This window comes from Dermacentor albipictus, chromosome 3 (genome assembly GCF_038994185.2).
Source record: "Dermacentor albipictus isolate Rhodes 1998 colony chromosome 3, USDA_Dalb.pri_finalv2, whole genome shotgun sequence".
NCBI lineage: Eukaryota > Metazoa > Arthropoda > Arachnida > Ixodida > Ixodidae > Dermacentor > Dermacentor albipictus.
In genome coordinates, this window is record NC_091823.1 from 27,315,535 (window position 1) to 27,343,189 (window position 27,655).

The window sequence follows — 27,655 nt, forward strand, 5'->3', positions numbered from 1 at the left end:
CATGCATTCATTTTTTCGAACTGCCCGATTTTTCTGATGTTTGTGCAGCCTCTTGGGAGTCTGAAAAATCGATCGTTGACTGTATACAACAGACCAAAAGGATACTTCAAATGATCCATGGGGCGAACGCACGGCGAAAGGAGGATGAGAACAGAAACAACCTATGCATTGAGGAATGAACAAGAAAGGAAGCATGCCACTGCTTCTTTGCAAGGAGCTTGAGATAAAAAAACAAAGTGTTAGCCGACGCCGAGATGCAGGTGCAAACGAAAATAAACTCTTTCAAGGCAGTGAAACGCAACACTGAGGCGTTGTACGCGGGCTGAGAGTATGTCAGGACAGTTGAGGTTTACTTACCAACTGTTGAGAGAGAATCTCACTTGGACAAAGTTGAGGCCTCATACCAATGAGCTTGCTATCAGTTGATAGAAATTGCTCATATTCGAAAATATTTTCTTCTGTATGCATCTCCTTTTTATTCATATTTGAGAATGATTTTTTAACATGGTTACTAGAGAGGCAGCATCAGGCGACATGGTGTCAACCCGTCTTGACATGAAATGAAGTTCTGTGTCACTCAGGGAATTTTACAAAGGCTTTAGGGAAAACCTGGAAAACTCAGGGAATTTGGAAGTGTCAACTTGGTAGACACCCTGTCTGTGCTTTCGAGGTTACCATTCTTCAAGAGTGTATTGGCTAACTTGCGGTGCAATGTGCTGTGCTCGTAGGAAGGACGGGAGGATAGAGAGAAGTTTGGTGGCCGCAGAAAGAAGAAGGGTGAATTTGCAAGTCAGAGCAACAAGGAAAAACGCAAGACCAAGGCCTTCAACATGGTCAAGCATAAACTGAAGCGCAAGCAAAAACGCTCATTTCGTGATAAACAGGCAAGTACTACACCATCAGAAAAATTGGCCATCCTAACAAGTTTAATGCATTGGTAACAGAGTTTTAGCATAGCAAGGACATGCCTGCCAAGATTTATAGTACTACTGGTATAAGTGTCAACAACTTGCAGCACTGTGATAATGCAAGTGTAGTGCAGTTGCTGTCAAGGCCTCACAAAGTCAGTTTCCGTGTACAGTTGAGCTTCAATATAACAAACACTCGTATTACAAATTATTTCATAAAGCAAAGTAAATGCTAAATGTTCATTGCCAATATCAAAGTGTAACAAAATATGCCTATAACGAATATTGAATATAATGAAAGTATTTTCATGCCGCATATGACTTTGTTATAACAAAGTTCGACCTTTATAAGATTAGATATGATAGTTTGTTTGAAAAACTAGCTCTTGAACATCCTCTACTGTACCAGTTCAGAGCATACACTAGGGATGCTTGATTTTCATCATGATTGCACTGTCATAGCACATATTCATTGTCTAAATTTGTGGAGGTAGTTGTGCTGTGTTTGAACCAGTAGCCAACTCCCTTAGACACATTTGCATGGCGCAATATCGCTGAATAGATGTGTAGGTGAGGGTGCAGCTTCCTACTTGTGCGAGTGCACGTAATATATATTATTTAGTATGGTCTAACTACTGTACAATCTATAGCTTGATAGTCTGACAGTACCAGCTATATGTCAGACTGCAAGCTGTCTACTGTGCAGTTGGCTCATGAAAGCAGGACGTTTGTTTTGTGACATGTGGCTCTCCTGCCTTAGCAAAAAAAGCTCCGAACATAGAAATAAATTGTGCAACAGCACGAGGATGTTTAAATCAGGGGTGCACCGACGTGCAAGTAATAGAGTGTGCTGGATCGGCCCATTATTTTAAGAATGCACCTTTTAATGCTAAATGAAAGCAATGTTTGTTTGGACTTTAAAACTATCAGCTGCCTTGTTAACCCTTTGTGTGCCAGTGCAACAAATTCAATTTCTATCTGAGTAGCAGGTTTTAAATTCAAATGCTATTTATTTGAGATGTGTTAGTGAACATTGAACACATTGAAGTTTTTAAATCTGAAAATTCAAGACAAATGCAAACTATTCTAATTACATTAGGTAAAATTAGTGTTTCTTGTGCAACATGGTCTCTTTGTTGCTCTCATTTTCCCTTGAAGACACCTTGTAATAAACACCAATGCCTTCTAATCAGAATTCATGAGAAGTTTTAATTCCTGGATCATTCCAAAAATGCATAGACTTGTTGGGCTAGTATGCAATGTCAGAAAATGAGAGATGAAAGCAGCACCAATAGTCAATAAGGTTTTCTAATAAATAAAAGCCTATCAAAATAATAAAAACTAATAAAAATAAGCCTATCATAAAATTTTAGTTTGACGAACTGGTTAAGGCATAACCAATCTACAGATGTTTCACATTCACGAATCTCAGGTGTGGCGAGGAATGTGCATTGGTGGCCAGACGAGTATACTTGGGCGCAGCACTTAAGGGTTAAGAAGCATATATTTCGTCTTCTGGACCAGGCACTAATTTTGCATTTCATTCATAGCAGTGCACTAACAAAGTTTATGCATTCTTTTGTTTTTGTACCATAACAGTTCTGCATGACCATACTACAGTAAAAGCTCGTTAATTCGAACCGCAAGGGGAAGCCGCTTCAGTTCGAATTAACGAAAGTTCGAATTAACGAAAGTGAAGGAGAGCAACAGTACACTGCGATTTGGAAGCAGTAGGGCATGTCAGAAATTTGGCGTGTCAGAAAGTGATGGCGTGTGCCGCGGGCACACGCCATCTTGAAGTCGAAGCTCTGGGTCCGACTGTGCCACACCACCGATGTCCACCGAAATGAACGTTAGCCGAGGCTTAACACTATCACAATGATTCGCGACGGCCAATACCTCCTAAGCTGAAAACAGAGGTGCACAACCGATGAAGACTACCGAGACAAAGACGCTGAACATGTGAAGGTGGCGAAGGCCCTGATTCGTTGGTTCTTGATTGCAAGCGCAGCTGCGACGTACTTGATTCGCTGTGTTTTGGCGCTTGCCGTGCCATCTCCGCACAACATTAGCAGCTGTACAAGATTTGCAAAGCCTCCGAGATTCGCAACGGGCAAGAAGTCTTGGAGGTTACGTAGAACGGAGAGGTGGCAACCGCCACTGCCTTCTGGCTGACCCCGCGTCGGTTAGATTTTTTTCCGATTTTGCCTTCTCTCGCCGTTCTCTCCGTTTCGGAGGCAATGCAGCCTTGTGTGTAGGCAGTAGGCGCTTTTCTCTGGCCGTGTGCCAGGTGAGCGTAGTTCGAATTATCCGTGAGGGAACCTTCTCGCGTTTGAATTAACGGACTTTTTTATACATAGACTTCTGTGGAGCTTGGCTGGACCAAATCGTACAGTTCGAATTATCCATAAATTCGAATTATTGAAGTTTGAATTAACGAGCTTTCACTATAACATGTTATCATTGAACATATGAACAAAACATTTCATTTACACACTAGAATGTATGTACTAAATTGTTTTTTTTTTTTTCATTTCAGATTGCCTTAAGGGATGCATTGTTGAAGCAGAAGAGAAGGAAATAATAGGCACACAAATGTACTATTTGTTTTAATTTCCGTCCTTTTATTGAGAGCAGCACCCAGTGCACAAGAAATGAACATACATAATGTGGGCAAAACATTTCGCAAGCATGAGCAAGCAGAACGAACTGTCTTGCTATGTGAAAAGGTTAAGCTTCACGAACTGAACTGGGGTACCTGCACTAAGGTGTCTCATAAAAATTCTGAAAGAAAATGGCCAGTGATGTGCCCCATTACAAGAGGCCTAATCTCAAAAGACCAGTTCGTGCTTACAACTCTAAACAGAGTGAAAGGCTCATTGAAACGTGAGGAGTGTTGAAGAACGTCAAGCCACAACAGCTTATATAACACTGTGCCAACGAGCGTTACATTACGGCTGACACAAACAGGCTGCTAGTGCAGCCATATGTTTTAGTTTCTCTGAATGCAGACCACATTCCAAAAAGAAAGAAAAGGGGATAAGGCTTGTGTTGTAGACACACACGCTCATACGTACAGCCGGCGCGCCTCTCTTCTACGGGCTCCATGCATAGACATGTTAACATGAAAACTGTGGCTGCAAATATACTCGATAGGCAGTGCGAAGCCGACGATACTATGCATTCTTAGTGCTATTGGAGGACACCAGAAAGGCTGTTTAAAAGGACACTAAAGAGAAAATTACTTGAGCTGCGTTGGTAAACTACCCTTTCACAATACCAAAATAGCCACTCTTACTGTGACAAGACACTTGGTAATCCAGAAAAGACAAAAACGAAAAATGGGCAGTGATGCTGCCTTGAAATTGCCATACCAGTTCTATGCGACGTCATGAATTTTGATACCGTCTGGTACGACCTAGTTAAATTATCAGTAAAAATGTACTTGTATTCGAACTGAGCCAAGGACTGAACCACAATGTACGAAAAGCAAGGAAGACTTTGCAATCCGTCATGTCTGACCGACGTACTGGCACTTGGGTTCCAGCTCAAAATTCAAAAATGAAACTTTGACGATAATTTTCTCTCTTATAATCAACCTATTACTACGAAATCAACAAAAGCTCAAGGATACTCTGTCAATCTAAATTGATTAAATATTTCTCTTTAGTGTCATTTTGACGGTTGTGAAGTTGCTGTAGCAAATTCACTTGCAAACAGCATGTATTTGTTTTAAACCACCTTTAACCCAGGTAAATTGGCTAACTTCCCTGCAAACGGAATGCCGACACTTGCTTAATTTGTAAGTGGGTCTTATTACTGTGAATGATGACTTAAGCACTCGGAAATAGAAGCTGGCCTAATACCTTTGTCTGCATTTGTGAACATAGTTTTCATGTGCCATTATTTTGTTTGCAAACATGAAAACAGACAGAAGGGGAAGCACAGGCTAGCAACTTCTATTGGAAGGTGCATGATGCCGACCTGCTCCTCCAGGAGAAGGGGATAAAAATGGAAGATAGGAAGAAAAGAAAGAATAAGGTGGTACATCATGAAGACTAAAGTAAAACTGCCACAGAGAACAGAGCTTGGTGGTTGTGCCATGCAAGAAAACTATTTATCAGTGTTGAAACTTTTTAGCCCTGAAGGATCATGCCACAGTAAACCAGTCTTCAAAGCAAGATCTGTGCTCATCAACTTAGTGCACCGAATAAGCTGCCACTATGGTGGTTTCTGAGCATGACAGCATGTAGCACCTGAGTAGAAACTTCCCTGCATTTGGCAAGATATTTATGCTATTTATTTATTTATTTCAAAATACTGCAGGCCAATGTGGTGGCCCAAGCAGGTGTGGGTTACATCCAACATGAATGTGCAAAGCAACAGACAACAACAACAACAAAAAAAAAAACAAGCAAGAAAGAAGAAAAGCAAAAAGAAAAAAAAGATAAATAAAGCTTAAGAGAGAAGGTAACACTCCAACTCAGCGAGAAAATTATCGGAACCAAAAATATCAGAAGGCAAAGAATTCCATTCTTCCACAGTTCTTGGAAAATAACTGAATTTGAAAGCCTTCGTTCGGGCAAAGATTGGGGTTAGAGCAAATTCATGGCCATGGCGTGTGCGTCGTGTTGTTAAGGGTTTAATACAGTCAGGTAGATCTATTTTTATGTTACCAAACATACAATTATAAAGAAATGAAAGCCGCCTAAATTTTCTGCGGGCTTCTAGCGTAGAAATACAGTTTAATTGCATTAGGTTGGATGGGGAATCAAGTCTACGATATATAATCAAGTCTACGAATCGACTGCACATAAGTCGCATGTCCAGGCAGAGAGTCTTAAAATATTAGTAGACTGTTCCCAAAGCATCGTTGGGTAGAAGTCGTGAATATGTAGCAACGACAGAGCTTGGGAATAGTCAGTCAGCGCATCTCATATCTGAGGCTTGCTATGGCAACATAATTAAAAAGGCACAAGAAAGAGAAAGCTGTTGTCCTATTGCAGCTATTAAAGGACTGCTATAGTAGGGATTTGTATAGCAGGGCACAATGAAATAGTTCCACCCATGTCCTTGTTTACTGGGAAATCTTGATTGACAAACATAAAAGCATCTTGACTGCAGGTCACTGGTACAGGTTCAAACAACATAAGACGTCCAGGCTTCAATGTTTACTGTGGTTTTTACTTGGGTTGCCCTGGATAGCTTTGCACAAAAGCTGTTTTACAACATTTATTTACACTGTGGTAGCGCCAATGCTGGCTATGACCAAAATCACCGGAGCACTAGTGAGGAGAACAAAGACATACAATCTCTGGTTTCTCTACCTTGTGCATTAGTAATTTTCACTAGAACACACATAAGCACGCAGGTAGCTGGAGCTACTTCCAACAGACTCATATGTACATGAAGAAGCAATAACATTCACAAGAAAGTGTTGATGTCATGGACAACAAACACTTTAGCACTCGTTAGAACTCGTAACACATTTGGCACGCAGAAGTCTGATCAGCAACACTACCTCTGTAGAAGTGTTCACGCCAACAGTAGCTTTGACGTACCAACCAGTTATGCAAGCATTCAGTGAACAAAACCTAGTAGCTTGAAATGGCCAGCACCAGCGTACTGTGCAGTATCTGTGCTGGCAAACAGCAAGCATGTTGGCTGGGCCACGGCATGACATGCCTTTCCATGCTGTGTGTGCGGTTGCGTGCGCATGCATTACTGCAAGATAAATGCTTCTTTTAGCCTCCGAAAACACATGTAGAAAGCTCACATCACCTCTGTTGCCATTTTTTTTAACATGTGCGCAGGCAGGCTCACAATAGATGTGCAGGAAGCGTTCCTTGGAAAGGTGTACAGAATGTCGTCTTTCCACCAACACGAAATTGCCACACTTCACACAGTGTACAGAAAGTAAAATTTCTGATGCTTGCAGTCCTATCAGCATAGTTTATTTTACATTTGAACATGCTAAACACACAAAAAATAAACTCTTTAGTGGTAGATTGAGCTTGAGGTGGATGCAGTGAAAGTCTCGAGATACAGCTTGCTGCTTTGCCTGATACATTAGAAAAAGCGCACCTAAAAGCATGCGCTAGCAGTGCTCAGCATTATAAAGGTGTTTCTATAATGGTATGCATGGGTCTTAGCTGATGATTACAACAGGCTTTGAGCACCAAAGGTGCATCCCCAAGGCAGCAGACTATAGCTCCAGACAGCAAGCTTGCAACATTACCAGAGGGTTACATGCATATGCAACTGCAATGAAGTGTCTGTGCTAACAGTTAACACAGGAGTTCAACAAGCATGGTAAAGGCAGGAAGCACAAGATTTGAAATACACTTTACTGCATGTCATTGTGGCTTTATGTAATAATTACTTAAAAGCTAACTTGGAATTGCAAATTCATTACATGGCAATTGGATAGACTCTCAGTGGTACCACTGTCAACGCATCTCATTGAATAAATTTACAATGCCAAATATGGCTTGCCTGTGATATTCAAACATTACTCACATGTAGTGATGCGAATGCACTAGGCAATTGTCATTTACACGGCATATGTACTGCGACTTGATGGTGGGAAAGTTCCCAAAGTTAAGACATTTAGTTGTCATACTCAAACACGGTGATCTAAACAGGCAACATAGCTGTCAGCGGAAATTATTCAAGAAGTCTCTAAATTCTCAGTTTCCTTGACTAAGGCTGATGCATTTGCCATTAGTCTCATGGTGGTCAAACACTTCCAATGTCGGGCCATATTTAGGTGACATTTGTGTGACATTAGGAGTTTGATAGCAGTGCCAACACATTCAACAGCTGCATTCAACACATGCATTCAGAACCCTGTGCAGTGGTCTTTCAGGAGTCGCAGCTAAACCACTGGGTACAAGTTGGCATCAGAATCCTGAAGCAGCCACTCAGCCAAGTTTTTGCTGCACAGCAAGTAGTTGTAGTATGGGCACTAGGAGCTGGAAGCCATCTTGGATGTAGGTGTTGCTATTCGAGGCCTGCAACAGAATGATTTCTCATAAAGTTCACAGTGGTTGCTTACAATATTTGGCCAAACAAGGAATGCGATTGGCCTTCTAAAATGTAAATTGACGTACAATAGACTCCCTTTGGGATGGATTATCTGGTGAGCTGAAAAAATTGGGTAACTTTGCTTCATTTTGCATACATTAAGTAAACTTCTGTTAAGAGGAATCTTTAGCTCGGGCCGAACTCCGATGCCACCTATTCATATACATGTAAAATGCAGAAATGCTTTTCTGAGATAACCACTGGGCCTATTTTAATGAAATCTGTTACATTTGAGAGAGAATGTTAAATTCTACCGACTATTGGGAGCGGAATTTTCACTTGGGGCCCAAATTTTTCAAAGGGAACTTTCAAAAAGTGATGAAACACTTTTAATACATCTGTGTGACATAACGAGTTCGATAGCAGTGTTAACACATTCAAGAGCTGCATGGAAGCACGAAGTTTACAAATTTGTAGCTCTGCGCTGAGAAAAAATATTGCAGTTCTGTAAACTGCACCCATTGGAGCATCCAAAGAGGACAAATTTGATTTATCAATTTACATCTTATGTGAATTTGCTGCATTGTTTATGAGAGTTTTTCAAAAGTCCTACTCACACATTAATGGTTTATTTGAGAGCCATATATAATACATCAATTTTATCCGCTTTAGATGTATTATTATATGCACTTAAAAGAATTGTGATACCCTTTTTCCTTTCCCGAGTTAGAGTTGTTAACCTCAGTTTTTTCTCTGAAGATTTATGATTTTCAACAATTTTTATTTAACAGTTCATGACCTAAATAATAAATTTGCTGCCGATTGTCATTACATTTTAACTTCTTTTTTTTAAATGCAACAAACCATCAAATTTGGTACAGTGGTTGCAAAAAAAAAAAAATGATTTCTCCTTTCCCATGTATTTAGACAGGAGCCGCCGAGCTAAAGCTTCCTCTTAAAATGAACAGATTTTTAAGCAGTAGACACAGAGAACATGCATTTATACATATTTTTGGTGAATTTCCCAGCTTCAATGCATCCATGTCCTCCCACACAAAAATGGCAGTGTTTTCTCAGCTTAAATGCATACCATGGTGCATTTGGTTTTCATGGTAAATGCAAGGAACACATTTTAGCTGTAGTTAAGATGAAGTCATTATGCAGAGTAAACTGGACACACAGATTCCTAAGATGCTACATCGGAAATATGTTGGCAAGAAATCCCACGCAACTCCTGCTTAAGATTTCTTTGTATTCATCGTTAGAGGATGTCCACATTATAGTATGCTCAAATGGGAGTGAGCTTTCTAGCAGTCTTCCCATTAAAAAAAAAAATCAAGTTGGACAGATACACGAGAGAAAGTTTAATGGTAAGAAGGACAGGCAAGTTGGCTAGCCCCAAATTTCGTTAATGAGCTATTACACCAAAATTATGGCTTGGGCTCACAGATTGATTTTTTTAAAACTTATTGTTACCAATTCTGCACATAAAATGCACTGAAATGTGTTCTTTATGACAAAGAATGATGGTCCCTTGCAAACAGCAAGGTTAAGACTGGTGTTTTGCCATCCAGTGCTGTATACTACTGGGGCATTAGTTTTTTTAAGTAAAGAACACATATTGTGAAAATCAGGGTTACAGACCGCTTACATGGTTTTTATCTAAAGAGTATAGCAAAAGTTCTGCGTGAAAGTATGTCTTGGCAGCTGACCACCATACTTGATAAACTTGGCGAAACCAAACTAAACCCTGGCAAAAAGCAACATATTGCCTCGCGGTTTAATGCTGTCCCTAGCCTCCCACCTATGAAGCAATGAGCTGTGCGAATTTTTATTTATGCATCCTTATAGTTATCATGGTCATCCCTTTTGAAATAAAGATCGCCTTCACTACTCCTACATCTCACCTCCAAATAGATATTTGTAATCAATGGTGTAACTGAGTCCGGGTCTTCTGAGTCATCCTGCAAAGACAGAGCATTTTTTATGTTTTCGTTGTGTGTACATTATTTTATTAGAGTAATGGCAAAGACACGCAGGTTGGCTTACGGCAGCTGTGTTGAGGCAGCGCCCACACTGGGCGGACAGGATGGCCACTTCAGTACAAAGGACGGCAGTCAGGCTGAAAGAATAGAGAGAGAGATAAGTGTACTTTGCAGAAGTGCAAGTAACTTAACACAACTCATTCTTGTCGTAATCACATGTTCTCACACACACGTCTCATTTCAACTGGCCCTGTACATTTAATGATAGAAGTGCACTAGTTCTGGGGCCATGAAACATTCTTATTGTATGCTTGTTTATGTGAACAAAAGATACTGTAGCCCCAAAATAAGCTCATGGGACGCAGGTTTCATGATGAACGTGAATTTCTGCTCTGTTTAGGCATGACGATTCTACTTTAATGGATCCTTGTGTAGGGTGCAGATACTGCTAGAGAATTAAACAGAATTTAAGGCTATGTGTCCAACCTTTGCCGAAATTCAGCTTATTCTCAAATCCAGTGTCCTGTAAACTTTTGTGGCAGCCTGTACATCTGCTGCTCATGTGGCTGACCTTAAAGCACAGCTCTGCCTCTCATTTTTATACATTTGCAAAAGATTACTTTTGCGCAAGAACACAGCAACATTTTTTTTAATTGCTCAGTCATTGGCGATGTTTATTACTTGGTGCTGTTGGGACTTATCATCCTGTAGTGCAAAGGACTCCAATGAATGCGGTAAGTTTGTATGATGTCAGGGAGGGGACAAACCCTGTCAGTTGAGTAGCATAGTGCATAGGCGTCCTGTCAGGTGAAGTCTTCACAAGTAGAAGTTCGGCAACCTTGTGGTACAGCTCCATGGTTTTGGCTGTCATTTCGGCCATGGTCTCAATGCCTCGCCTGTAAACCTCCTATAAAGAAATGAAACGAAGCCAAGTCGGATTCCTGATTGCAGTGGCTATAATGTGTCCAGCAAGCAAGCAAACTCGGTTATGGAAATGAGTTCTATGTATATTGCAGACAAAAATTTAAGCAAGCAACACATCAACATCAACCAATATTTATGCTTAGCAAATGCGAAATGTTGTCTTCCTTCTAAATTACTAGAGGGAAAAAAATTACCCCCAAACATCCACGCTTATACAGTCGACATACATCAATTCAACATTACGGGACTGATGAAATTGATAAATTATCTGGCGGGTCGAATTAAACAATATGCAGAAAAAATGTCAAATTGGACTCTTCAGTTAGCTGGACCACACGCGCGAATGACCCAAGACTCGGAGCCCAGCATGGCAAACATTCATTTGGGTATCCTTGCATGGTAAGTCGAACTTCCTCAATCTCTCAGCTTGTCTCCAGTGAAGAAAACCTTTCCTTGCATTTCTGCTAGCTTGCATTGTTGTACAAAAGGAGCAATAAATGCCCCTATTTCACACTTTCCTTTTGTACATTTGTGCTACAGTGTTGTCACTTCCTTTGCTGCAAAAAGCTGCTCAATGCCACAATGTAAATTAGATGTGCCCTTACCTTAGCGTCCACCTTTTCTCCTTTTTCTTGGCGTGCCATGCAGTCTTGAAGCCACTCTCTGACTTCAAGGTCAGTCTGCACAAAAGTGAGCAATGTTTATGGCACTAAAAAAAAATATATTATATTATATTATATATATATATATATATATATATATATATATATATATTTCCATGTCGATTGCTTTCACTTAATTTGCACATGTGCCAACAGCTTCATGAAAATCACTTCCAGGCCTTTGGTATGTGGCTGTAGCAAACATGCTGGCACAAGAAGGTTGCACACATGTTGAATCTTTCGCATGACAGGGCTAAAGAAATAAGCACGAGAATACCAGGGATCTCTCGACACACTGGCACCCGCTGCCACATTTTGCGCGAACTCACTTGGCCCTGTTGCTGAGTGCGCCCATACAGCACCAATTTGAAGTAAAGTATGCACCATAACTATGCTACTCATGTACCCACGCAACACCTGACAGGTGCTGTCAATTTTTTTTTCACAGCTAGATGTACAGCGTGGAATAATACAGTGCAGTGCATTTTTACGTGCAGCCAGTGCAGCACACCTCCCAATTCTTGGCTGTATGTGCAAGCTGCAGGGAAATTTAGCTTTTTTTTTCACATGCTGTTGTGATATCCAGGATTCTGCTTGTGACTACATGTTTGCTTGTCATTTACAGACATTGTGCTGCTGTGCAATGACTGGAAACTTAAATGGCACAAGACCAAGCTAAACAGCGTTGCCTACCTCTTTCAGCTTCTCCCCTCTAAGGTTGAGGCCAATTTCGAAAAGGTGCCCTGTCAGCAACTTTTCAAACTCTTGTTCAAGCTCATCATCTGCAACAAGGGATAGAGCAAGAGGCAGTTGTACAAGACTGCAGTTTTTAACAAAATGGTGTAAGTGATGTTGTTGGAGCATGAAGCAACAGGCTTAGAGATGCTCAAAATTCCTGTTCGAATAACTGAACACAACATGATTCCAAGGTAAGAACGAACATGTCTCGAGAATTATAGCAGCCAAGTTGTTCTTGAATTTTCTGCACTTTCTGGAGCAACTGGAGAACTGAATGTTCTCTTGCATGGTTTAGCAGGTGAAGTTTAGACCACCTGCACTGTGGCATGGAATTTCAAACAAATGTGAGCTCTGCGCTAGTTCCAAGCATGCTTTTGTTTTTTTCTTCTGACTGACACAGCTTGTGTTTATGCAACAGAACACAACTGGGAATATTTAAATAAACAGAGTGACCAGAAATCTAATTGCCTATATAATGTGAAACATGTATTTGTGAAACTTGCAGTGTACAAACTGTTCATTGCACCCAATAAAGCCAAGTTCCTTAAAAAGAAAAGCATGGTCATATCTAAATGCTTCGTCAAGGTTACATGGCTGTCAAGCATCACAAAACTCTCTACATTTGCCAGTCTGTCAGAATCCTATCTTACAACTAGCAACGTGCCACAGCATGAGTAAGAACTTGTATGTTGGTATATACTGGGTGTTTCTGCAAAGACTGCCAAAATTTTTAATGATCACCTGTGGCAGATAGTGCAATTCTTGTCACTGAACTAGATTACTCAAAGAGGGGAACATTATTTTTACACGGAATCAAAATGCATAACTGGCTAATAACTAATGTTCACTAATTACCTTACAGCACTCACTGTGATTTACAAATTGTAGCCGGTGAAACTGACAGGTATATCTAATGGAAAGAACTCTGTAGATGACACCATTTTCGAGATATGAGCCATAAAACTTGGGGTTAAAAATGGACTGTGGTATCACTTTATCTAACGAAATGCGGTTTTATGCATTGGAGCACAAAAGTAAATGGACTGCCAATGTATCTTTTTGCAAAATTTGGGAATTAACATCTCAAAACTGGTGTCATCTTGACGATTAGTACTAAGTGGATCTGCCTTGTGAACTCCTCAGCAACAGTTTGTAAACAGCAATATTTGCCATAAGTTGATTAGTAAAAAACTTAATTAGTATTTTTGGTAATCATTAAATATGCATCTCAATTTTTCATGCAAATATCTGCCTTATGGAGTAATCCAGCTCAACGACTAGAATTGTGCTATCTCCCACAAGTGATCTTTAGAAATTCTTGGCAGTCTTCACAGAAACACCCAGCATACACATGAAGAACAAAATGACAAGTGAAAAAAACAAGAGGGCAAAGAAGCGAGAAAGAAACAGCACAAGCATTAAAGCAATAACCACACGCGAACGACACTTTGATGCCACCATAAAGTGCTATGGCAACCAAATTTGCAGTAGAAAAAAAAAAAAATGGTTCAGTGTATGTTTGCCATAAAGACATAGTTACCCTTGGACAGACAACAAGGCTTATGTTTAGACAATGCGCATTCATTCACCTCTGGAACTTTAAAAAGAACAAACGATTGTTATGTTTGATGTAGCTTAACAAATGTGTTGTGCTATATATGCTCTACTGTACCAGCTCTTGCCAACAGCAGCTATACAGAAAGACAGACGCAGGTCTCCAACACAATGACGCATTTCAGTCACACTTGCAATGTCACCTGGAGTGTCATCAGTCGCAGGCAGGCTCTCACAAGTCCTCTTGATTTTTTCTAGCAGAGCATTCAGTTCGGCCTTTTCTTCTTCTCCGGCTTCCATCAGCTTCTGCTGCACAGCTGTCTTCCGTTCCCCACAAAGCATCTCTAGGGCCTCCAGATGCACAAGACCTGTAAATGAATAGGGCATGTACAAGCTGTTATTCTTTCCTTATTTATTTACATTACAAACATTTCCCTGGATGTTATAGATTGGGAGTTGTCAACAACTATGGAATGCACACAATGGAAAGAAAAAACGCAGGCGGTTCTTGCAACTGCTTTTCATAACTGATGATAGAACCAGTGTTTTCAGATATTCAAATTTAAGTTTACGCTTTGTAGACTGAGAAGGCACGAGCTTATAAACAGATATGGTACCTAGGTAGTTTTAAAAACTACCTAACTACTATATTTTGCTTTTCACATTGTCTTAACTAATGCAAATTTCTTTGTGGCACAATTTATAAACAAAGTATGCATGGGTGAGCTCAACTTGTCTTTAGTGCTGCATTGCAGTGTGAGCTGGCATGGATGAACAGTACAAACATTTACATGCCCACCTAGCACATAAGATGCACAAGGTTAAAATACAGCAGCTGATGCAACATGCGAGGCCTAGTCTATCAAGCTCAGAATCTTAACTTGCAGCATTTTTAATGCGAGAGCATGACTTGGTTCATTGTACCGCTCCACCGTCATCAGAAAGCCGTGGCAGAAAAACAGCACATAAATTATTTCATCTTCATCTAACTAAGAATAGAAAAAATTTCGCAGTTCCACCCGAAAGGCGAAGCACCGATTGTGATTGCAAATTAGTAGATAACTGTATGAAGTAAGGATAGTAGTTTTATCGGCTGTATAAACTTATAAACATTTGCTTACTAACTAAATTACCAATGATAGAATATGTAAGTGTAACTCAACGAGGACGTAGGGAAGAAACAGACAGACAGAGACAACGCTGTCTTTGTGTGTCTGCTTTTTTCTGTGTCCTTGTTCAATCACGCTTACACATTCTATCATGGATTCAAACCAACTAGCCTGTCAACGTGTTTTAACTAAATTAACCAGCACGGTGTCACATGCGCACACATAAACATGAACACATTTTGCTTGATGACAGTGGAAACTGTCTGCTGTAGTTAGGAATCGCGGCAGTGGCCGCGAGCCAGTTGACCTCCATGCGTCTGTCACTTCAGTGCGAATGAAATGTCAAAAGCACAGCATTTACGAAGCTACCGGCACTACACACACTCTGCAAACATCGCAGATTGCTTTGAAGATGAGACCCATGCAGGCACGCACTTTGGCCATGTTGCAGACCGTATTTGAGACACACGAGCGCCTGCAACGTGTCCTTACGACGTCTGCCAAAGGCGTCTACTACTGCATCCGCAATTCGCGTGGCCAACGCTGTAGTAGACGCTGCGGTTGTCTTCACTCTGTACAAAGCGGTGAGCGAAGAGGACATTGAGGCACCCTAGCAGCTGCCGGAGAGGGCACGCATCTGGGCGGCATTCCTTGATTGCGCACATGAGATTGAACTGTGTTTGCCAGCTCACTCTCACACGCTTTCACTCATACGGAACCTCACGGCGACGGCGACGGCAGAAATGTGCCTGGAGTGTCCATATAATTGCTATCACAAAAAAATAAAAATGGCCACAGTGGGGATTCAATCCTCTGCCCCATTGCCACAGCAACCGCTCCGTAGACGAGCACGCTAACCACTGCGCCACCGTTGTATTGCACCACCATTGCAACAGGTGACAGAGATGAATACCTTCGAGGCTGTGCACGTGGTTGGCTCTGCCTAGCAGGCGATTCAATAGATGGCAGAGCGAGCACGGCGAGTTGCAGCTGTTTGCTCTTCCTTTAGCATTGTCAGGGACTCGGCGTCACTGGAGCCCATGGCCGACAAAAACAAACAAGAGGCAACGCGCGTCAGGTACCCGTTGAATGACGATTACAAGGTCCCCCCAGAGTACTGTATGAGATGGAGTTTGCCTAAGAACCCGGTGAAGAAAGGTAATGTCAACAACATGGTGCCACTCGGAAAAGTACTGTCATCGCTTGGTAAAGTGGTGTCACTGTGCTGAAAAATATGGTGCCACTGAGAAAGAACACTCAATGCAATGTGCATGAAACACTACTTTTAAGAGAACTTCACAAATAAATAACTCAGCTGCGAGATCGCAATATGACCGGCTTGTGTCTTGCATAGCGGCGACCTCATAAGCAGCAACATTACACTTGGAAACATAACGCAGCAGCACTAAACTCAGCAACATTTTGCCGCAACACTAAACTCAGCGACATAACTCAGTGACACATGCAGCAACATGTAATGCTCTTGCATTTACACATCATAAGAATTGCTTAGGTGCCCCCATAGTTCTTTTGTGCACTAACTATGTGAAAGCTGCTCTCACCTTGGTGCTCATCAAAAAGCTTGCTGTAGTTGATCACTTCTTCAGCTTCCTCAGCCTTTCTCTCCTCAGCTTCTTTTTCTGCCTTCATTTTTGCCTCACGCAGAACCTTCGTACAAAGAGGCCAACAACACACTCAAAAGCACATGAAAGTAGTCTAATATAGCCTTGTCTATAATTTCTACTATGCCATGCAGAGCTCTCGTTAAGTGATGGCCATATAAGCAGCTTCTGTTGCAATACTCAACCAACTAAGTGAAATTCAAGTTTCACTAAGTTTCGCTTAGTCCTTGCATTCAGCAGAAAATCCCTTGAAGCCACTGAGTTACAGTAACAGGGTAGTGGCAAATGGAGCTAAAATTTTGAACACACAGTTCAGGTGGAGTTTCACATTTCCTAGGTTTGGCTATAGTTGCTCCTTTGCTGCACAAGATTGATTGCAGAGCAATCCTACCTCGGAGAGACTCGTCTTGCCCTCGAACATGCCCCTTTTCTTGCGCAGACCAGGGTCTCCTTCCGTCAGAATGTCCATGGTCTTCTTGCCAATCATTTCCAGTGTGTCAAGACCACCGCTCAACACTTTGGAACCCTGGTGCACACAAAGAAGGAGGAAAAGAAAGAAGAAAAGAAAGAAGAAAAGAAAGAAGAAAAGTAAGAAGAACAGAATGCACCATAATTCAAATCAAAACAGTTTATTTGATTTTTGAGCCAGCTTTGTACTGCATATACACGACCTATATATGAAAGTGGGCTAAAGAAGTAAGGAAGCACTTTTCTTATATGCAATTACCTATCAAATACTGATGGGCTAATTGGTTATTCATGACTTCATAAAGCACCACACTTGAAAAACATGGAGATGCACCAATAAAGAACAAAGCATTAAACAGAATATATCGGTTTCTTACTCAAAGATGCATTAAAGAAAAGTGAAGTTCTGGGGTTTTATGTACAAAAACCATGATATAGTCACGAAAAGTAGCGAAGACAAAGACGTTGTAGTGGGGCTGGGTCAGAGTCTCTCCTGTCACAGTGCACTGCCGGCATTACTGTTGCCAGCCGCCACACTTCAGTTCTCTTCACTGTTCTCAACGCTTACCCACATGATGTCATTCTTGGTATTGACTTCTTGACTACCCACTCTGCCCTCATCAATTGTTCTACTGGCATTCTGCGGCTCGAACTGCCATTGTTTCCTGATGACGCCGCATCACGTAACACTCACCTACGTTCTGTGGAGTTTCTACGACTACCTGCTCAGGCTGCTACCTACGACCTTCATTCAGCGTTTCCCCCAGTCCCTGATGGTGGCTATGTGGTTGCTCCCCTCACAGATCTGATCCTCTCGCGCAACATCGCACTTCCTCACACTATAGTGGTTGTTGCAAACAACAGAACGATGCTTCCAGTCATCAACTTTTCTACTTCAACCCATATTCTTCCACAAGAAATTTCACTAGCCGAAATGTCACTGCTGGAAGAATGTATAGATGTGCATTCGCTGCTGATGATGAGACCGTGCCCCAATCTGTCATATCGGCACCAACCAAGGCACTTCTGAACAAAATGATATCTCCCGACCTCTTACCTTCCCAACGTGCAGCACTCCGTGCTGTCCCATTTTCTTACCTTGATGTTTTTGAGGTTGAGAACAGTCCACTAGACTATACGCATGTCGTGGTCCACCGCATCGACACTGGAGACGCCAACCCCCTTCACAAGCATTCTTACCAAGTGTCTCAATCTGAGTGCCAAGTCATCCAAAAGGAGGTAGAGAAAATGCTTGACAAAGCTGTGATAGAGCCTTCCTCTAGCACTTGGGCATCCCTTGTGGTGCTTGTGAAAAATAAGGACAACAGCTGGCGGTCTTGCGTCGATTATCACCATTTAAATCGGGTAACGAAGAAGGATGTGTATCCTCTCCCTCAAATTGATGATGCGCTCGACTACCTCCATGGTGCCAGATATTTCTCAGCGCTAGATCTGTGTACGGGATACTGACAAATTACCATCAATGACCACAACCGCGAGAAGACCACTTTCATCACACCCAATGGCCTCTACCAATTTAAGGTCATGCCTTTTGGGTTGTGTAACGCACCTGCAACTTTCAAAATGCATGATGGACACTCTTCTGCACAGTCTTAAGTGGTCGACCTGTCTTTGTTATCTGGTCGACGTCATCATTTTCTCGCCCAGCTTTAAAAGCCACCTCCCTTGTCTGCCAGCCATTCTCAACATATTTCGCCGGGCTGGTCTCCAAGGACGTTGTAGTGGGGCTGAGTCAAGTCTCTCCTGCCAGACTGGAGGAGCTGCTAAAGCCTGTGTGCCCTGTGCAGTCTTGACTAGCCAAGTGCTAGCCGTTTACAGTTGAGTGAATACTCCCTGTGACAATATGATTATGAGGCATGCCATGGTGGTGCACTCTGGATTAATTTTGACCACCTGGGGTTACTTAATGTCTACCTAAATCTAAGTGCACAAGCATTTCTGCATTTCACCCCCATTGAAATGAGGCTGCCACAGCCATAATCCAACATGCAACCTCGAGCCCAGCAGCGCAATACCATAGCTGCAGTGGGTAAAAGCACGCATTATGTGAGTGCTCGAAAACACGTGCTGCAAAGGCTGCTTTGAAATCAAACATCTAAGAGGTGTCTCAATTTTTTCCCAGAAATGAAATCAGTACAATAAACCTCAGTTAACTAGAAGCTGTAAAAACTAGAAAAAACTGCAAGATAGTGAAGTTTCAAGATAAGCGAAACCATGAAAATAGAAGCCCGCTGGCTGCACATAGACTATATGGAGCATTTCCGAAGCGCTGCAAGTAATGTTCTTGATTACATTCACGAGCATGAGGCTATGGAATTACTGGCACTGGTCCAACACATCATGCTTTGAACAAAGGATCAACCACACTGCTCCCACTGTAAATAAATATGGACTGTCAAATGACTACAGCTGTGGTGATGGTTGTAGCCAGAATAATTACAGACTATGATAAAATGCAATGTCTTGCAATGATTTTAGCAAATTTACACATGCGAGCCCCTCGTGTTGTCTTAACGTACTTTACACATGTATGCATGTGTGCAAATCGCAGCTGCCTTATGTGGTAGCATATGGTGTAAAAATGGTATTTAGTAAAATATGCAAAGGATGGCTAAGCAAATTAAGCTCCCATAGATTGCACACCAACCCATTGTAACACCTGTAAACCAACTAGCATCATCTTAGCATGTAAGGCCAACAGTAATAAACAGTATTTAATAATGGGTGCTTTAAGTGTAGGGCGTAGGATTCACTTACAGTGGCTTCAATGGCTTTGGTGATTGCTGTGACTCCACTGAAGATGCCACCAACTCCTGGGCTGTCATGCCTCTCCTCAGTTTGACCAGCCTTGGACTGATCTGCATTGCAAATTTCATGAGTGCCTTATCTCCAATTTTATTTCAATAAAGGTAAACCTCAATATAACAAACACAAAAATAATGAATCATTAAATATAATGAAGTAAAAATAAAATTTGTAATCATTTCCCGCTGATGTTACCATGTATGTTTATAGCAAATATTGGATATATCACAGGTATTTTCGTCTTAAGGTGCAGCTGTAATGAAAGCACTGGAATAAAGCGTCGAATCTGTGAGACACTATGCCAAGTTCAAGCGCTTTCATTATTGCATAAGGATAAATCCTCACTACCTATGTACTGTCTCAATAATGACATATTTTAAACATTCAAACAGGAAGGGTGTCCAAAACGAAAATAAATGTAATGTTACCAACTAAATGACTGGTGGCACTACATTACTCATGAAGTACGAAATATTTTTTTTATATCAGTGATCAATTGCAGCTGACTACATACCTGTATCACAAGTGGCTTGGCCTAAGGTAGCATCTGGCTGTGTTTCGATTTTTGCAGTTTCCAGTTCCTGAGCAAGTTCTTCTGGATTTGGAGCACCGAGTGTTGACTCTACCGTCTCAATGACCGTGCCAATACCCTGTGCTAGATTGACAGTCCACAAGAAAACATATTTAAAGATATATTTTTAATCTTGCAAATATTTAGAAACAAGTTTTATGTGATTTCATTACCAGACTTAACTTTCCTCCTTAAGTAAGCAAGAAGTGCAGAAACAAACAGTAAGATCGGAAGCAGCTATATTTGCTCCTCATTTTTACAGCGTTAGCTGGTATAGGGTTTTAGCTTGAACACGTGTGGAGTTGCAGGCAGCCGCAACATCAGTCATTAGCATATTAATTCTATTGTGGAACTGTGGCAGTTCCACAAGAGGGTCACGCTAGCACATATATGTTAACACTGGTATGTATAGTGTCTGCTGAGCTATAAATGTTGGTAAGCAACATACCTTTATGCATGCTTTACACGTCAAAATCTAATCACCCCAGAATCATCAGGATGCATGCTTAAGGGTAGTGTTCTAAATGTACTCTTTAGTGAACTAATGTGCTTTACGACATGTACGCACAGTAACTACTGAATACTGATAATATGAGGATGCTGCCAACATGTACTATCACTCTGCATAATGTGTTTGCTATGCCTGCTCCTAGAGAACACTGTAATTCTGCACAATGCTAGTTGCGTGTGTCCTCGACAGCAATCAATGTTAACACATTAATGGTTCTCAAATATAGTTATGTCTGTTCTGTAAAGTATGTACACAAGACTCCCTAGTCCTTTTTCTTTACCTCTGTTCTCAGTGCCTAAACTCATGTTAAGAGAATGGACAGCTATCTCACAGCTTTATCAAAGGATAGATGAGTACAAGTCATGCCATCTTTTGTTCACTTACAGACTTGGTTGGTGAAGGTGCTTACTGATGTCGCAGCTGTTGACAGAATGGACGATCCCCACTTTCCAAAACCCCAGTTAATTGGTGAGCTCTGCAAAGCAAGTTCATTATAAAAAACCAATAACTTTATTACACTTTGCTATAGTACCAGTAAGAAAAAAGAAGCATGCAGATATTATACTCTACTGAATGAACCTTTGACTTGGAATGATCATGCAGGGCTTATTGCCACCCCTATAGCTAAGGCTTACAGAATGTTCTGTAGACTTCAATATGTCACAGCACATAATGTCAAACAAATTATTTATAAAACCCTATGTTCCTCTCACTTAACATATTGCCACCAGATGTGGTGTACTACTACAAAAGCAAACTTACAAAAGTTGACTTACAAAACTTAAAATCAGTACTCTGAAACAAGTGTGTAATCATAACCTTGCTATAGGATGTCAAAAATATTTCCGATGCAACCATAGTTTTTACCGCTTAGGTAACCTTATGTACCCAGGCTGGTTTCACATGACATTAGAAGAAAGAAAAATGGCCGTTACCTTTCCCATGTACCAAATGTGGATTCAGCAGATTATCATTTCGTGCACCAAGCTTGCTCAACAAAATTGCAAAAGATGGCACTAGTACAGAAACAAATTTCTAAGAGCACACTAAAACAATATGTAATCAAACACTTTATTTTAAATAAGTAAACATGCGTAACATTTTCTATAACACTGTATTATACTGACTGCAAGAACCCTCTTTCTTCATTTTGCCTTTGCAATTGCAAGTTGATTTGCAGGTGCATTTGAAAATGCTTTATTGTATGCACTTGAGTAGATTTAAATGTTGTTGTTTTTTGCATACATAAATTAATCACCTTGTATTTAGAAGGTAACACTGATTATGAAAGTAAAATATATAGTTTGTTATTCACATTAGGACACTGGTGTATTTTTAATTGTATACTATTAGTCTCATTTTTGGTACATAATGATGCGAAACTGCCTCATGAAACTTTTACAGCGAAGCTGTATAAGGCTAGCCGATTCGTCTGTCCATCCGTCTGTCGTCTGTATGCCGAAAACTCCTTCGGCGCAACGCCATGCACATGCGCAAAAAAGAGAGAGAGACGCGTGATTGGCTGTGCCAGCAGTGACGTCATTGCTCTCCATCGTAGCCAAGCCCGCGCAGCAGTTTCTGCAGCAGCAGCTCTGAAATGGGTAGGCCACACGTTATGAGCAGGCAGCTTTCGATCAGCAATGCTACGAGCAGAACCGGGAACTAGCTCGTATACTTTGTGCTGATGCTGCAGCCCAGGCGCAAGAACAGGCTTGTGCAGCCTAGTGCAAGCAGCAACTGTGTACTGAGGATCCAGCAGCCTACCAAGCCGTTATTTAATGAACCGTCGGGACTAACCCAGTGATAAACACTGGGGCTGCACATCTCAGCTTCGCTGGTTAACCATCTGTACGGAGTGCTTGATCAATGTGGTATTTCTTTTTTTTGCAGTATACTTATATTCTTTAACTGTGAGGCTTTTCTTTCGAGGAACCCGTATAGGTTTCTTTTGTAGCAATTGCTATGAATGGGTGGATGCCTAATTTTCCCTTTATTAATATACTTATAACAGACTGCATTGGAGATACCTCTTGGGCCGCTGACTTTTGGCAAACTGAAGACACAGACAGAAATACGTAACGAGGATGAATTGCCAAATCAAGTATAACAGCAGCACCAACAACATCACAACAAGAGTTATTTCTTTTTTTCTCTTTGCAGGGGGGGGGGGAGGGGGGGGCGTCAGGAGTATAAAATTATTGCATTCTTTTATATCTGTATGTAAGGTAATGCAGTAGCATTCATATCTTTTAAATTTTTTTTTTCTCCATGTTTTTCCCCCCCTTTTCTTGAGTAGAGTTATGCAAAAGCGGTATCTACACAAAATGACTGTGTATTTATGCAATGTACCTGCATGCGTGTTTCGATACCAAGGATAGGTGCAAAAGAACCTCTGTCAAGCTGCTACATAGCAGCTTCTAGTTCTTGTCCTCATTTGTTAGATTCTGATGCTGTAATGAATGCCAGATAAAAGGATTTGATTTGTATTCTACTTGATTCAGTAATACACTAAGCTTAAGTTGCAGGTCCATGTTCAAGGTGAAACTGATAAAATGGCACAACAGATAAGATGGTTAAAGTCTCACAATGGTGGTGGTGCTCTTGTGGCCTGTTAAGGAATATTTTTATCTGCCTATGTGCGTACTCTGCAAAATGTCAGCAGTAAGTGAAAACTTACTTCCATTTGGAAACCAAGCTACACATTGTGGGTTAGGAACCACTCATTTTGTGATTAAGATAATTGAAGTTAAAGCTGTTCTTCCAGATATTCAACAATAATGTTGGAATTACTAAGGAAACATACCTAAAAACCATTTCACGTTTCTCCCTAATTGCTTTTCATCCAAAGAGCATCGCAGAATCGAGCAAGCTGCCTGCTGTCCAAGTATGCTGTCAAAATAAATGTGGACTTGTTTCTATCCATGCTACAAATTCTCCCTGCTGCAACGGCCACAAGCAATGCAGGGTAATTCTTGAATAAAGAAATAAATAACATTTTTTAAAATCTGAAACATCAGTAAAGTTGGGCAATGTACCACAAGAGATGCATTCTTCATAGCAGAAGAGGAAGGTGTGTCTGCTAGCATGCCTTCACTAGTCCTGAACAACTAAGAATTGTGTTTGATGTGTCTAATGAAAAATGAAAAAACAAGACAAACGGACACTATTACACGAGTTACACATACTATGAACACTGTAGCCAGAATTTGTGATAGCTGCTCAATGTACCAAAGTTGAGAGTTTGCATTTGTGTGTGTGCAGCTGATGTGCCTGTGTTTCTGTGACTTCCCTGTATATGTGCCTTCTTTACTGCAGCAACAGTAAATGTGCACAGTCATGAGCAAATATCTGCAGACCACGAATGTTGCATACATTTATTTTTTCTTAGCACTCTAGACGTGCAGGTTGAAATCAAGTGGTTCAGCCTATGTCCCCCTCTTAAACCAACACAATGTATTGAGACAACTTCACATTGTACAGCTGTACTAATAGAAATTTATATTTTTGGCTGGTGCAATGGTTGACTTTTGCTCCGGAATATACATATAACTAATCTATTATTCCATCTAGGATCTACCTTGAAATCCTGATAAATTACTGCCACGTCAAAAAATACCAGCTCACATTTCAAAATAACCATTCAGTTGCTGGTTATGTGCTTTGAAAAAAATGTCAGATAAACCTCACCACAGTATGTACAAATTAATTTTTAGGCATGCATGTGCAAGGCAAATGTCTGAGACCTACGATATGCAAGTAATCGTCCTGATTCTCTAATTGACCGGCTAACCACAAGTCATCGTGCGCTGGCATCAGGTGACATGGAGTCGTCATCAGACAAAGTAGCCAAAATGCTCCTTTACGTGAATGGAGTGAAGACTGCCAATTTATAATGGAGGTGAAAAAATATATCAGACACCTTTTTTGTTCTTGTATGAGCCATCAAAATTCTGTTAAGTAAGGTTCCCTTTTCTTCTTTCGCTATAATTGTAGTGATCCCATGTTTTGACGATTATGCACACAAGTTTGCCTTCAAACCCTGTCCACAACAAGCTAGATTTGTTCAGCTTTATTTTTTTCTTCCTTCTGGTGGTTTCGAAAAAGAAGCAGATGGTGAAATATGGAATTTGTTTTGTCAAAGCATCTGTCTTTAAAACTACATAAAGAGCTCACTGGTCTAGCTGCTATGGTGCGTAATTAAGGCGTAAACTTGAACGAGTTGGTTGAAGCTCATTATGAAGGCAGCGCAGAGGAAACGGCGACATAGAAAAAAACGAGGCGCTATCCCACTGCTTATGCTATATGCTTCTCCGTGTTAATTGCCTTCTGCTCTGGGCTGTCGTTGCTAACTTAGAATGCATATATACAGTTGCAATGGTGCCGAAAGGTGCACCATAGAGAAAGAAATGATGCACTTCATTTTCATGCTCCGACATAGAGAGGTGAAGCGAGCATACCTTGTCATCTCTTGAAGCGACATGCGCAAGGCGCTCCAGGACGCCCATCTCCTTCTCCTTTGCCGGTGGTGTCTCTGCCGCATCATCTCTCTTAGGCTCGGAGCCAGCTTTGACGTTGCTGTCAGCTGTCGCAGTGGCCTGCTTCTCACCCGCAAGATTGTTTGGCGTGATTTGCGCGGCGTCGGCTGCACCGACTTCGGGAGGCGGTCCGTCCCCCTTGCCTTTGCAGTCGCGCACGGGCGACTCGCTCTCTTTGATGTCGCTCAGCTTCTCGGACGTAGTTCGGCTACGCCTCTTCGGCTTCGATTCATCCACGTCCTCGTCAGCGCTTTCGAAAGCCTCCTCAGACTCGGACATCTGAAACGAAGCAGTCAGAAACACAAGAAGTGGCCGCTCCGATCGACTCGGACAACCACGCTTATGCGAAACTCAACAAGTGATGCTGAGCATCACTAATTCGTCTTCTTCTTGTGCGTCTGCGCTAAGCGCTGAAATTTTCGTGACGCGTACGAGCTGCTCAAGACAAACTTAATACTTGCAGAAAAGAAACGTACTGCATAGCTAGTCACATCCTCATGGCGACACGTCAATTCAACAAGGAGCAGCATCCGCAGTTTTGGTACTGAGCATACGGGCGGCGATAGCAAGCGCTCTGGAAAAGAAGCGGTAGCGATGATCCTACCTTTCCTTTCTTTTTTGTGAGTGAGGGCTTCTGTCAAAATAAAGATGATAAAACAGCAGCCTGACCTGCGTAACACACGTCCGTTAATTTTTACGCCAACGGTACTTTCCTATGCTCTTGCTCTTCTGCTGCACCAAATGGCGCAGTGCTGCCCCATCACGGATGAAAAGAAAAACAGGCTTGGGGCTCAGAGGCGCTGGCCATGCGCTGGCCGCGCCGTCACAGAACACCTGGCGCCGTCCCTGCCCCTACAGAGTTTCCTACAAAAATTAATTTTTGTAGGGAACTCTATGCCTGCCCCCGTGCCAAGCTGAGCTCTATGCTGCGTAGCCTCCATACACACACACAAAACTCTAAGCTATGATGCGAGCTTGAACGGCTGTGCGGCGCAAGACATGGCACAAGCATTCGTGTCTTGTCGAGCCTAGTCCTGAGGGCCCTGAGGGTCATCTTGTAGGAAACTCTATGCTGAGGGTTGTATCGGAGCAGGCTGTGGGCACAACTCCGACGCGGCCTATTCAAATACATGTAAAACGCAGAAACGCTTTTAATAACCCTTGGACCGATTTGAATGAAATTTGTTGCATTTGAGAGAGAATGGTAATTTGGAAGCGGAATTTCGATTTCAGGCGTGAATTTTGTTAAAACGATTTTCAAATATTCGTAAGCCCGAGAAAAAAAGATAGAAACACCAAGTTTACAAATTACTAGCTCTGCATGAAGAACAGGTATCGCGGTTTTGTAAACGGCATCTATTAGATCATTCAGAGCGGACAAATTCCATATTACCTTACGTGAATTTGTTACGTTGTGTACTAGGGTCTTGCAAAAGCTGTATTTCCATATTAGTACTTATTTAGATTCATGCGAAATATGTCAATTTTGTCCCCTTTAGATGTACTATTATATGCAATTCACATAATCATATCTCTCTTCGTAGCAGAGTTGAAGAGCTGTAAACTTCATAGTTTCGTTTTGTGAAAATTTGTGATTTTTGTCAAGTTTGAATAAAATATTGACGACCTAAATCAAAGATTCAAAACAAATAGTCACCAGATTTTAAGTTTTCTTTTAAATGTAAGAAACCTCGTAAAATTTGGTGCAGTGGTTGCCGAGAACAACGAATTATCCTTTTACATGTACTTAGATAGGAGAACCCCAAAGTTGTTTCCTTATTCTATGAGCACCCGAACTTAAGCTTCCCCTTAATCCGGCAGCTATAAAGGAAGGAGGGTAGCAGCGGCTCTAGGGGCGAGGAGGTGCGTGCGAACACATCACCAAACCCCTACTGCCCTCAGCTTCCCCAAATTTCCCGCCTGCCGTCACCAAGGGCGGCGTCGTGCACTTCTTCGAGCACATGTGCTTTGAAATGAGCAGTTAGCTGTGACATCTTTGGATGGTGCCCTTTTAACTGTCATGCACAATATTTTGCTCAGTGCAATAAATTTTGTACATGAAAGTAATGCTTATTAAAAGCTGGTGCAACCATAAGATAGCGCACTCGCCTCCATATATATTCAGTAGATGCAGTTTCAGATCTTGAGAAATACGTTTTCTTTTCTCTTTTTCTCTGCTTCTTTTTCCCGCCTGTGGTAGATTTCATTGCAGAGGA

General features: G+C 41.5%; 2 protein-coding genes across 4 annotated transcripts in view; one reads left to right on the top strand and one right to left on the bottom strand.

Moving 5' to 3' along the window:
- The window catches only part of Mys45A (SDA1 domain containing protein Mys45A), a 28,884-nt gene extending 25,363 nt beyond the window's left edge, over positions 1-3,521 (top strand). For both annotated transcript variants that reach the window (XM_070535296.1, XM_070535297.1), the window contains exons 19-20: positions 729-884; positions 3,448-3,521. In XM_070535296.1, the coding sequence (XP_070391397.1) occupies positions 729-884; positions 3,448-3,492 (201 nt within the window). In that variant the 3' untranslated portion in view covers positions 3,493-3,521. The remainder of the gene's footprint in view (positions 1-728; positions 885-3,447) is intronic.
- A 2,163-nt stretch (positions 3,522-5,684) lies between these two features.
- LOC139057336 (protein FAM114A2) lies at positions 5,685-26,409 on the bottom strand. 2 transcript variants are annotated; one of them, XM_070535299.1, is made up of 14 exons: positions 26,044-26,409; positions 25,362-25,718; positions 21,289-21,379; positions 20,337-20,477; positions 19,775-19,875; positions 16,920-17,054; positions 16,469-16,574; positions 14,001-14,165; positions 12,199-12,287; positions 11,449-11,523; positions 10,687-10,826; positions 9,984-10,056; positions 9,842-9,898; positions 5,685-7,921 (listed from the first exon to the last, which is right to left on the bottom strand). In XM_070535299.1, the coding sequence occupies exons 2-14, from the start codon at positions 25,716-25,718 to the stop codon at positions 7,832-7,834; spliced, it is 1,620 nt and encodes a 539-aa protein (XP_070391400.1). In that variant the 5' UTR covers positions 26,044-26,409; the 3' UTR covers positions 5,685-7,831. The 2 variants fall into 2 exon arrangements, with proteins under 2 accessions (XP_070391400.1, XP_070391399.1); XM_070535298.1 differs by having other exon boundaries at positions 25,916-26,046.
- Positions 26,410-27,655: the final 1,246 nt, after the last annotated feature.